At 40.0% G+C, this 12741-nt stretch overlaps 1 protein-coding gene across 1 annotated transcript; it reads right to left on the bottom strand.

Moving 5' to 3' along the window:
* Positions 1-516: 516 nt before the first annotated feature.
* On the bottom strand, positions 517-4754 carry LOC128468216 (vomeronasal type-2 receptor 26-like). The gene is made up of 3 exons (XM_053449910.1): positions 4733-4754; positions 2471-2594; positions 517-1405 (listed from the first exon to the last, which is right to left on the bottom strand). Exons 1-3 carry the CDS (start codon positions 4752-4754, stop codon positions 517-519), a joined length of 1035 nt encoding a protein of 344 aa, XP_053305885.1.
* Positions 4755-12741: the final 7987 nt, after the last annotated feature.

The following is a 12741-nucleotide window of genomic DNA, read 5'->3' as shown; positions in this document are numbered from 1 at the left end:
CCTTTAAAATATTTTCAACTATCAGTATGCAAATGATCAAGTGCAGAAGGAAATACAAAATAATTTAGGGATTCGTGTTTGATTCATCGTCTTTTTCAGGGATGGATAAGTCTGGAGGGTCCATTATCTCAATACAAATCATGGAATATTTTAATTGCCCCGAATCCAGACATTGACTAATTTATACTAATAAACATTATATCTACAAAATGTCTATAGAGGTTTATTTTAAACCTGTTGTGTGTGTTTTGCTTTGTGTGCTGCTGAGTTTCTCTGTTTTGCAAACATGTGGACTCCTCACCTTTGCTGTAACTAATAAAAGATAGAAGGGTTAACATAGTTGCTTTTTATAAGTAGGATCAGACTTAAAGATATGCTTCTTAAAAGTCCAGGACATTGGGGTATTGTGTGCAAAAAGGTCTTTTGATGTCTAGAAAAAAAAATTCAGATTTCTGAAATTGACCATTGACAGTTATAAGATAATAAAACATATAATTCAGAATATGGTTCTTATAACTATTTGGTTAAACCTTTAATTCTGCTTCCAAGTAAATATGTTTTTGTATTCAATTCCTGTCTAAAAAGAATTACATAGCATTTTGGAATAAATATACATCCTACAAGTCCTGCACTTGAAGCCACTATGGCAAAAATCTCTACGGCCACCATGTTCTTCCCTTTGGTGCTCAGATAGGCCGGGATCATTGCAATCCAAACGCTGCAGAACACCAGCATGCTGAAGGTGATGTACTTGGCCTCATTAAAACTGTCCGGTAATGTCCGGGCTAAAAAAGCTATAATAAAGCTAAGAGCTGCCAGGAGCCCCATATAACCCAGGACACTGTAGAAGGCGATAACCGAGCCCTCATTACACCGAACGATGATCTTTCCCTGATAAGAGCGCATGTCCAGCTCCTGGAATGGGGGGGAAATGGCCAACCAGGAAATATTAATGATAACTTGAATGGATGAGCAGAGCAGTACTATAGAATTGGAGACTTTCACACTGACCCAGTTTGCCCAGGAGCTGCCGGGTTTTGCGGCTCTGAAAACAATATAGATCATGATTGTTTTGCTTAAAATACAAGACACGGCTAATGAGAAGAGGACTCCAAAAGCTGTTTGGCGCAGCATGCAGGTTACATCCTCAGGACGACCGAGGAACAGAAACACACAGAGAAAGCTCAGCATGATGGAGACCAAGAGGAGGAAGCTGAGGTTCTTGTTATTGGCTTTCACAATTGGGGTATCTCTGAAGACAATGAAGATCAGTAATATTACAACAGTTACAAGACAAAACAGAATTGATGCAAAGGATAAAACAGCAGCAACTGCATCCAAATATGATAGAAACTCCACCGATTTTGGAATACATCGATCACCTTTCTCATTAGACCATTTATCACTAGGGCAAACAATGCAGTTTTCACTGTCTGAAAAATAACACAAAGTAACTATGTCTCAATATGTAAATTAAACAAAATATAACATAGTATATAGTTCCCTCCCACTAAGTGTATCCATATTAACTAATGTTAAATTACTTCTTTTTGTTTACATTTCTTAGATTTGAACTGAAAATAACAAACAAAAATAGCCCCAAATCTAATCGCCCAAATTTTCCTTCGCCTTGTTTTAGTTTCAGGAATCATATGCCTATCCCATGCGTGTTTCAAGTCACTTGCTGCACTAACCTCTACCACTTTTGCCAAGAATCTGGTCCACTCATCTCACATGGAAGTAAATATAACGGAGGAGCTCAAAGACCAAACAAGGAACAAAAACAAAACCCCACTATAAGTAGATTTCTTGAGTAAATGTACAGTTCCTAAGCCCATTGAAAACAATGCATTTTGAGCCCGTACATGTACGGGCTTTGTCATTAAGGGGTTAAACCGTTACTACTTTTTATGTTTTTAATGGGGGTTTTTTAGTGCACTGAGGCACATTTGTGAAAGTGAACCAGCTGTGTGCAGAAGCATGGAGGTTGGAGCTTGTGTAAAAAGGTATTTCTCATAATATCTGTAAGGTGCTTGGTATCACAGTTGGTTGTCGGCTGCCAGGTAGTTTTTCTGCTCCGCCCGGGTGGGGGAGGTTATGCCCAGCTCTAGTCAACCCATGCCTGTCTTGTTTGTCTATTATTGTGATCACTTATAGCTACACCTGCCTCTCCTTGTGGCTCTCAATACCCCCCAACTCCACCCATGGGCATAGGAACCCCCAGTAACTCATGCAGGGGGGGACCGATAATGAAGAAATCCCCCCAGGGGGGTAGTTAGTGTGAGAGGGCTTAGATAGTGTGAGAAGGGGGACAAAGTGGGGATCTGATGGGGGAAAATGCTGCCCCACCCAGATTCTTAGGGGTTCCTACACCCATGGCTCCACCCTCTACCTTACCAGGAGCAGGCTTTCATTCCTACACACTTACTATGAGTAAATTATGTGTATGATTCTATATAATCTATTATACCAGATCTGTTGGATATCTCTCCCTCTGAGCACCGGACACAGTCGTAGCAGCAGATTTGTGTTCCAGGTCTCAGGGATTTTCGATATCCAGGCAAACAGTTCTCTGAACACTGAGACCTTGGAATCTACAAACAGAAAGAAAAATGTTTGAGCCACTCTTATAAATTATTAAAGAATAAAGAAGCACAATCACAGAATAATAGATAAATCGGCAAAATTTTCTAAATAAAGATGTAATTCCTTTGTTTTGAAAAATACATTAGGAGTAGAACATGATTGGATGATTATATAATTAGAAAATCATTCAACAAGATCAAAATCATTCATTGCCTTAATTCACAAGCCCCTGGTATTCCCTATTCTAATACATTTATGAAATAACCTTGCAAACAGCAGCATTTGAAAGTGTTCTCCAAGGACAGTATAATAAGTGCACATGCAGTGGACATTGTCCATGAGGTGGCTCCACATAAAGTGCAATCATAAACCTGAAGGTGCCGCGAAGATGCGGACGAAGAAGAAAATGCATGAGTGAGAATGTGAGAGAGTGAGTGAATGTGGTCCCAGAAATGTTGCATTTTGCATTGTTTTCGGGGGAGGGTCTTGCTTCAGTTCCACATTAAAGCCTCATTAAAGCTTGCTGCTGTGTTTTTTTTTTAGGACTAACAGCTTGGATCCATGCAGGCTTTTCCAAGAGACTAGAGCTTTGCAGGATCCAGTCTATGATTCCTATGTGGTCTGCATCAGGCATAGGTGCTGGGCATTAAAACCTGGAGCCTGGCGATCAGAGACTGTTGTGGAAAGAAGAATTTCCTCTATGCTCCCAGGGCAAGGAGATCCCCTAAAAAAGACCTGAGGTATCCCTGAGGTAAGTGAGGAAATACCGTATTTGCTCGATTTATAAGACAATCCTGATTATAAGACGACCCCCCAAAATCAAAATATTAATTTAGGAAAAAACCAAAAAGCCTGAATCTAAGACGACCCTATAGGAAAAAAGCTTTACTAGTAAATATTAATTCATGTAAACTATTTTTTCTTATTTAATAAAAGCTATGACTGAGAAAAATATGTATTTTTTATTTCCTTTTATTTGCCAACCTGCCCCCCCCAGTTATGCACATCTGCCCCCAGGCTTGCCACTCTGCCCCCAGAAATGCCTTATACCCCCCTATTTGCCACTCTGCCCCATGATGTGCATTTTAACCCTCTATATGCCACTCTGCCTCCAGAAATGTCGTATACACTCCTATATGCCACTGTGCCCCATGATATGCCTTTTAACCCCCTATATGCCCCTCTGCCCCATGATATGCCTTATACCCCTATATGCCACTCTGGCATATAGGGGGTTAAAAGGCATATCATGGGGCTGAGTGGCATATAGGGGTTTAAAATGCATTTCTGGAGGTATATATATATATATATATAACTGCTAACAGCAATCACACTCCTATCAAGCCAAGGCAGCCTGTACATGCTGGAACCTGGGGATGATAGTGTGATTACAGCCTTCCTATGACATGCTACCACCACCACCCCCCTTACACATCCATACTATCACACACACACTCATTCACAAACATTTAAATACTCATTCATTCCATTAATCACACATACTTCACACATTAATCACAAAAAACCTTCCCCATCCCCTTACCTGAACAGCAGATCTCTCACTCGCAGACTTCTGCAGGGGCCCGGCTGTGCGAGCAATTTCTCTGTCCCCGCCCCCAGAGGAAGGAGGAGGGAGGCAGAATTATGTGAGGACTGTGCTAGCTTCCTGTTCTCCTGCTGCAGAAGAGACGCTGCTCGCGACCAAAGCCCGGTAAGCAGCATGGCCCCAGCAGACATTTTTGAGGTTTGATTAGAAGACGACCTCGATTATAAGGGCATTTGCTCTGGAAAAAACCTCGTCTCATAATCGAGCAAATACGGTACTTGCCTGGACATTTGTGTGTTGTCTGGGGGAGGTTTTCCAGAGCCTGGCTTAGTGAGGTCTGGCTGGGAGGTCTGATTAGTGGGTGTTTAGGATGGTCAGTCTTAAGTGTGACGTTTATGGCTCTCCTGCTACAGGGTTTTTCACAAGTTAGAACCATTACACCGTCAAAGTGGGTTTGTTTTACCATCTTTAGGATGTATGTGCTGGTGAGTTTATATTATTTCTGTTGACTTATTCTTAATATGCTCTATGCTTGTAAAGTTTATAGAAATGTAGCTTAATTTTAATGTAGGAAAACAAAAACAATAATCCCCCCCTTACCTGGTTGTCTTTGTTCCTCCATATTGCTAAATGCGAGTCAATGATGAGCTGCTGACCATCTGGAGCCCACTCAGTGAAGTTACCCACAATGTTTCTAATTGCAGACTTATTTGATAAAAACACCCAATTTGTAATTGTGTAATAGTATGCAAATTCTCCATGTTCATCGTATAATGTGCGGCCCAACTGAGATGCAATTGTTATCCTTTTTATATAGCGATGCAACTGTTAAAAATGATTTAGAACAAAACAATACGTTGCAATCATTTGCAAGGAACTCCTAGACATTAAATGCTATTTCACTTCTCTTTAATGCTGCATGTGTAATACCCTAAGCCTTTTCATGCCCTTTTTCAATTTGAAGATTGCCCCTCTTCCTGTACCATGTGTGTAATAATATTAAATACTAATAAATTTTAAAATAGGTACCAAACAAGGTACTTTCGCTAGAGATATCAGTTAAAAAAACCCTCTCTGTCCCAAGACAAAGTTCAAAAACTGCAAACAATATAATGTAATATTTAAGATAGGATTTTGCTGTCTAATAAAATTACCAAAATCTCTGTATATTCTCAAGGGATGCTGCTGATCATAAAGCAAGATTTTCCCTTCAGTGACACCTAACTTGTGGAAGGAATATGTAAAACTACAAAACAGTGGGTTTTGCTTTTAACTTTTTGATGTTCATCATTTAGTATGGATAATACTATACATGTAAAAGTCATATCACAGCAAAGACCTCTGTCCATATACACCAATCAGCCATAACATTATGACCACTGACAGGTGAAGTGAATGACACTGATAATCTTGTTATCATGGCGCTTGTAAATGGGTGGGATGTATTAGACAGCAAGTGAACCTTTCTTCATCAAAGTGATGTGTTGGAAGAAGGAAAAAGTGTAAGGATATGAGCAACTTTGACAAGGGCTTAATTGTGATGGCTTGACAATTGGGTCAGGGCATCTCCACTGCAGCTCTTGTGGGGTGTTCCCGGTCTGCAGTGGTCAGCACCTATCAAAAGTGGTCCAATGAAGCAAAAACAGTGAACAGACTACAGGGTCATGGGCAGCCAAGGCTCGTTGATGCACGTGTGGGGCGAAGGCTGCTCCGTGTGGTCAAATCCCTACTGTAGCTCAAATTGCTGAAAAAAGTTATTGCTGGTTCTAATAGAAAAGTGTCAGAACACACAGAGCACTAAAGTTTGTTGAATATGGGGCTGTGTAGCTACAGATCAGTCAGGGTGCCCATGCTGAGGGGTCAGGATGGGCACCCTGACTGGTCTGCAGACAAGAGCTCCTACAGTGGACACATCAGCATAAGAACTGGAAGAAATGGAAGACGGTGGCCTGGTCTGATGAATCACGTTTTCCTTTTACATCAGGTGGATGGCCGGATGCATCATTTACCTGGAGAAAACATAGCACCAGGATGCATCCATTGAGGCCCCACCTTACAGACCTAAAGGATCTGTTGCTAACGTCTTGGTGCCAGATACAACAGCAGACCTTCAGTGTAGTGGAGTCCACGCTTTGACCCGTCAGGACCTACACAATATTAGGCAGGCGGTCATAATGTTATGGCTGATCTGTATATACACTCGCTGGCCACTTTATTAGGTACACTCTTTGCTAGTACTGGGTTGGACCACCTTTTGCATTAAGAACTGCCTTAATTCTTCATGTCATACTTTGCACATGGTGCTGGAAACATTTCTCAGAGGTTTTGGTCCATATGCACATGAAGGCATGATGCAAACCTCCTGTTCCACCACATCCCAAAGGTGCTCTATTAGATTGAGATCTGGTGACTGTGGAGGCCATTGGAGTTCAGTAAACTCATGGCCATGTTTAAGGAACCAATTTGAGAGGATTATTATTATTATTATATTTTATTTCCAACAATTTATGCAGCACTTAATAAAATACATATATTCAAGGGGTATGACAAGACGAGAATTGACAGACAAATTGATACATTAAGGGGAGAGGCCCCTGCTCGCAAGCTTACAATCATGATGGAATGGGGTGAGAACAAGCGTAAGGCATAGACAAAGAGTGAAAGGTAGTGTGGAGTTGTATCAGTGACAGGGAAGTGGGTTTTGAGATGTTTCTTGATTGGTGGGAGGGTGAATGCTGAAGGTTTGGTAAAAGTAGATTCCAGAGATATGGGGCAGCCCTATTTTTATGAGGCTATTTGGGTTTTTTTTGCTAAAAATGCCCATAAAAACGCCAATAGCGCCACCTGGCGTTTTTTTTGTGAAAAACGGCTGCAGCCAGATGTTAGCTGTAATTCAATAGGAAATCGCAAAATGCCATTTTCACTTGGCGTTTTTCTGTTTGGCGTTTTTTCAGTCCACTTTGGCGTTTTTCTGCTTTTTTGGGCTCTGTGGCAGTTTTTTAAAATCGCAGCATGTTGACACTCTGGCGTTTTTTGCAAGAAATCTTGGCGTTTTTCCTCCAATAGAAGTCTATGGCTAGGTTTCCACTTGGGTTTTTGTCCTGCGTTTTTTTCTTGATGAAAAACGCCAGGAAAATCGCCAAGAAAACTGCCACTGCATTTACCTGCGTTTTGGCGTTTTTTCTGGAGTTTTTTCTGGCGTTTTAGCCTTTCTGTGGAAATTGCTTTTTTTGACCTTAGGCAGTTTTTCCAGCCTTTACAAGTTAGAAGTTTCACCCAGCTAAAAGGGATTAGGATAAATGGCAAGTATCTGCCCCCTCCTGATGTCATTTACTTGGTAGACCCTTTTGTCTCTTTTCTGTGGTTTGTAAGGCATGCTTTATTTCGAATGTCTGCTCCTCTGGGAAGATTGGCCCCAAATGATGGTGCAAATTGTTTGCTGTTGCTTTTGGCACGCAGGATCCAGTTGATGCGTCGGGTATGTTTGTTTGCAATAAACCCACATGGCTTTTTCATGGCGTTTTTTCTCTCCCATAGACTTCTATTGGAGAAAAACGCCAAGATTTCCTTGCAAAAAACGCCAGAGTGTCAACATGCTGCGATTTTGAAAAACTGCCACAGAGCCCAAAAAAGCAGAAAAACGCCAAAGAGGACTGAAAAAACGCCAAACAGAAAAACACCAAGTGGAAATGGCATTTTGCGATTTCCTATTGAAGAACAGCTAACATCTGGCTGCAACGTTTTTTCACTAAAAAAACGCCAGGTGGCGCTATTGGCGTTTTTATGGGCGTTTTTAGCAACAAAAAACCAAGTGGAAACCTAGCCTATGGGAGAGAAAAAACGCCATGAAAAAGCCGTGTGGGTTTATTGCCTTGGCGTTTTTTATGGCGTTTTTTCCACAGTTACAATGCAGAGGATGGACCCAGTATCTGTGTGTCCTACGAGAAATAGGCTGAAAACAAACAGTTTCACACAAAACAAAGTCCTGGACTGGTTCATTTTGAATTTTACACCATTTGGAACAAACATGCCATTACAAACAAACATACGCAACCGGATCCTGCGTGCCAAAAGCAACAGCAAACAATTTGCACCATCATTTGGGGCCAATCTTCCCAGAGGAGCAGACATTCGGAATAAAGCATGCCTTACAAACCACAGAAAAGAGACAAAAGGGTCTACCAAGTAAATGACATCAGGAGAGGGCAGATACTTGCCATTTATCCTAATCCCTTTTAGCTGGGTGAAACTTCTAACTTGTAAAGGCTGGAAAAACTGCCTAAGGTCAAAAAAAGCAATTTCCACAGAAAGGCTAAAACGCCAGAAAAAACTGCAGAAAAAACGCCAAAATGCAGGTAAATGCAGCGGCAGTTTTCTTGGCAGTTTTCCTGGCGTTTTTCATCAAGAAAAAAACGCCGGACAAAAACCCAAGTGGAAACCTAGCCTGAAGATAGCTTTGCTACTTGCATTATCCTGCTGGAAATAGCCATCAGAAGATGGGTACACTGTGGTCATAAAGGGATGGACATGGTCAGCAACAATATTGGGGTAGGCTGTCACGTTTAAACAATGCCAAGTGTGCCAAGAAAATGTCCCCCACACCATTACACCACCCCCAGCCTGAATCGTTGATACAAGGCAGGATGGGCAAGCCTGGGGGCAGATGTGCATAACTGGGGGTCAGGTTGGCAAATAAAAAGAAATAAAAAACACAAATTTCACAATCATAGCTTTGTGAAACATAGCTTTGTGAAACAATGTAAAAATTGTTTACATGAATTGTTTACATGAAATGTTTTGTTCCACTGAATAAAATGGAACTTTTTCATCTATAAATTTTTTGCAATAGCAAATGTTTTGATTCCAAAAGGAGGGAGGCTAACATTAGCCTTTTTTAATTAAAAAAAAGTCTCTGCTGCTGTGGACTACTCTTCCAATGATGCTCAGCCGGCATTATGGTGGACACCTGGCTGGCTGAGAATCATAGGAAATTTTAGTTCACAGCTAGCATCTGCAGCTTTACTGTTGCTGCACTTCCCATGACGCTCAAACAGCATCATAGAAGTAGTATGTCTGGCTGAGCCTTATGGGAATTCAATTCAATGTGTTGGTTATTTTTAACATGCATGACTGTGCTGACAAAAATAAAGCGTGTTTTAAGTGGAGATGCGAGCGCGACATTTTAAAGTGTGATTGCTTGTATTGGTTCCACGAGATTTAAAAAAAAAAAAGTGCCCCTCTTTCACATTTTGAAATGTTGGGAGGTATGAGGTGTAAAGGCTGACCAGAATTCATATTCTTAAATAAAGCCTTAGAAATTCTTCCTGTATGTCCGTCAGCGTCTGACACGTGAAGCAGTCTGTATTTCATACATACCTGGTGTTTATAGATGTTTTGGATTGTATTTCCTTTTGCGTTCTCGTTATAAAATAAGTGCATGACATGCAAAGCTTTAGCTAAAGCACTCACTGAAATAAACACCCGGGGAGAAACACCAGCCGTCAGATGATTTCTAACAAGTAATGTATGTTTCCCACTGCAGTTACACAGAGTTATTTTATAGATCTCTTCATAAAGCATATTCTTTTCAGAATTTTCTGATAAACATTTATAATACAATATCCATATATCTTCGAGAAGCTTGTCTGCTGGACGGTTTGAAGGATGGATATTATCAAAGAAACTTCCGGTATCCGGCAGCGCTAGAGCATGCGGTTCTATGGCCAGACTGCTATTCAGGGGTTCTACAAAGTAATCTGTGAGATAATCATTGGAAGCCCAGGCAGGAGGAAGGATTAATGTTATATCTTTATGTTTGAGACACGGAGTTAAAATGTCAATAATTCTGATGCTGAAAGAGCCGCAGAGTATAATAATTCGAGCCGATGACATTAAAACCGTTTCTGACATCATTTTCATATTTTCAGATAGTTCTTGTAATAAACTAATTTTTACAGTAAAGGAAATACAAATTCCATAACTGGTCAGATACGCTCTCAGAGCCTGACTCTCTGTCTCTCCGGTGTCATCATCAACCGAGAGTATTCCCACCCAGGTCCATCCGAAATGGTTTAAAATCTTCAAAATAATTTTATTATAGACAAGATAATTTTGAACAGAGCGGAAGAAATGCGGATAAACACGTCTATCACTCAGCGCATAGTCTGTCGCTCCATAACTGATCTACAAAATGGAAGAGAAAAGTGTAAACATTCTGCTGTAAACGTTTCTAATAACAGCTTGGAGTCAGACATGGTTGTGATCTCACCATGAAACCGAATGCTAATGTCAGACAATACATGGAAGACCATTCAGGTTTCTCACCTGTGCGTATCCATACACCCCTAGTAACTGTGCTATGGGAATGGTAGTAGCAGAATGGTGATCGCCAATAAATCCAGCCACGTTGTTAGAATTCGCACAAGAGTAATTAGGGACGGTCATGCCGCGGCCAGACAAAATCTGAAGAATGCTTTTCACAGCTTTTCTTTCATCTAAACAGGAGTCATATATATGATAACCCAGGGTAATATTTGGTAAAATGTTTGGGTCGTTGTTCAATGTTTCAATGGCGAAAAGAAAGACCAGTAAATTGATGTAATCCAGGGGACTTGGGCTGTAAAGGTAGAAGAATGAGATTAAAGCAGAAGAACATAGTCAGAGGTATGCCAGATAAAAACAATTAAGACTTTGTAGGAATACCATGTTACCATCAACTGGCAAAGGTTCTAGATTTAAACGAATGGCAAAACTGCTCATGGGTCAGTAGAGAGTACTAGCGTGAGTGCCGTAATTACCCTCACATATTTATTTAATGTAGGGCATGTCTTGCGGAAGATAAATCAAGGACCTTTGTGAAATATTTTTGTCTCAAGCCCATTCCTAGTCCTGCCTGAGATGGTTGCAAATGTCTGAATACAGTGGACAGTGGTGGTCATGGCTGAGTCTGGTCCCACCCAGTACAACATGTGGCCCCTCTTCACAGATTGAAAATGTCTATTTTTTTTTTTTAAAGACAAATCTACATAAAAAAGACATTGAAAATTCATCTTATACACTTCTTCTGAAGAGAAAAATCTTATGAAATATAGGAATCCTTGGGCGGTACATAGTATAGTCCCTCTATTTCTGTCTGTTCCCTCCTCAAACTCTCAATCTCTTTTTCTTTTGTGCATCCTAATGTGTTTTAATTTTCTTGCCAATTCTACATAGTGTCAGTCCTAATGTTTCAAGAGTTGGTTTAATAAAATAAAAAATAATGAACATTTCGGTTAACCTTTGTAGCCATTATCATGCATTTATCATGTTCTCAAAAGGGGATGTCAGCTCCTTAGTGTAAAACACAATGACCTCTGTTTTACAGATACGTATTTTCTCCAATATCCTCATAATATTTTTTTAAATCTATATGGGTAGATTTACAAAAAGATATTAACTCTCCCAATCAAGTCAATAGCATAAAATTCATAATATTGCAAGAAAAAAAACACATCTTACACTGTGTAACGTTAATTTCACAAAACAGCCTAATAAAAAGTAATAAAAAATGTCATAAATATGTATATATTTACCTCAAAATAGCACTCAAAAATGTAATGTATGAAAACAGCTGGAGAGCAACTGGATTAACTGCTTAACATAGTCACTTCCCTTAGTTGTTTTGGGCTCTCTATAAAATGAATTTGTTCTGCAGATATTATTTTTATGGTTAGTTGTGGGAACTTACATGACACAGATTATTTGGGGAGAAAAATGATCCTGTCCAGAAAAAAAAAAATTCCTCATTTGATTATTCACCGTGAGAACTCCTCCAATTATAATGTCCCCATCTTTAAAATACTCAAAGTCTTCAAATGGTTTGATGACTTGCAGATGACAGGCCGGTGCTGGGCTCTGGATCTCAGATCTGCAGGGCGTCACACACAGGAGCAACAAACAAACGAGACATTTCAATGGAAGAGACCCAGCGATCAGCATCATGTAGCCCAGTAATCTGCCGAGTGCCAGAGAGTGTCTGCCGGGTTCGGTGGAATCGAGCACCGTGTGGGTCAGTGGCATCTGCTGCATCTGATATCATTGTAATGAACCTGAACATCTCGGCTCTTTTTATACAGTGCGGTCTCATTCATTGCAATGGAGTCTCAATATAGATGCAGGACTTTGTGTTTTGGGATCGCAATTCTATGTTGGTTTTAAATTATAAGAAAACCGCAGAGCGCCGGTAATTGTCTGCATGGACAGAAATATACAAACGCAGACTTTAATCAAATGTCTTTAGAGTATTAGTTAGTTTTAGAAGGAAGTTTCATTCATCGGAAGTTTTATGCCCTTTAATAATATTTATCGTTTTGTCAGATGTAAATGTTATTCAGCACTTTTAATTTATCATTGCTTTTTCTGCATATGTCATGTTTTTTTAAATTTAATTCACAGAGGTGATTGGATATGATTTTATTCTATTTGAATTTCAAATTATATGATTTAATACAGAAATGCACAATTTGTGTTAATGTCCCTTTTGTATTCTAGTTGTATTCATATTATCCAGCTCTGACATCCACCATTAGCATAGTTTTTTTTTTATAAAATGTCCGTCACTTCCTTTAATC

This window comes from Spea bombifrons, chromosome 1 (genome assembly GCF_027358695.1).
Source record: "Spea bombifrons isolate aSpeBom1 chromosome 1, aSpeBom1.2.pri, whole genome shotgun sequence".
Classification (NCBI taxonomy): domain Eukaryota; kingdom Metazoa; phylum Chordata; class Amphibia; order Anura; family Pelobatidae; genus Spea; species Spea bombifrons.
This window is presented reverse-complemented; position numbering and strand designations above follow the sequence as displayed.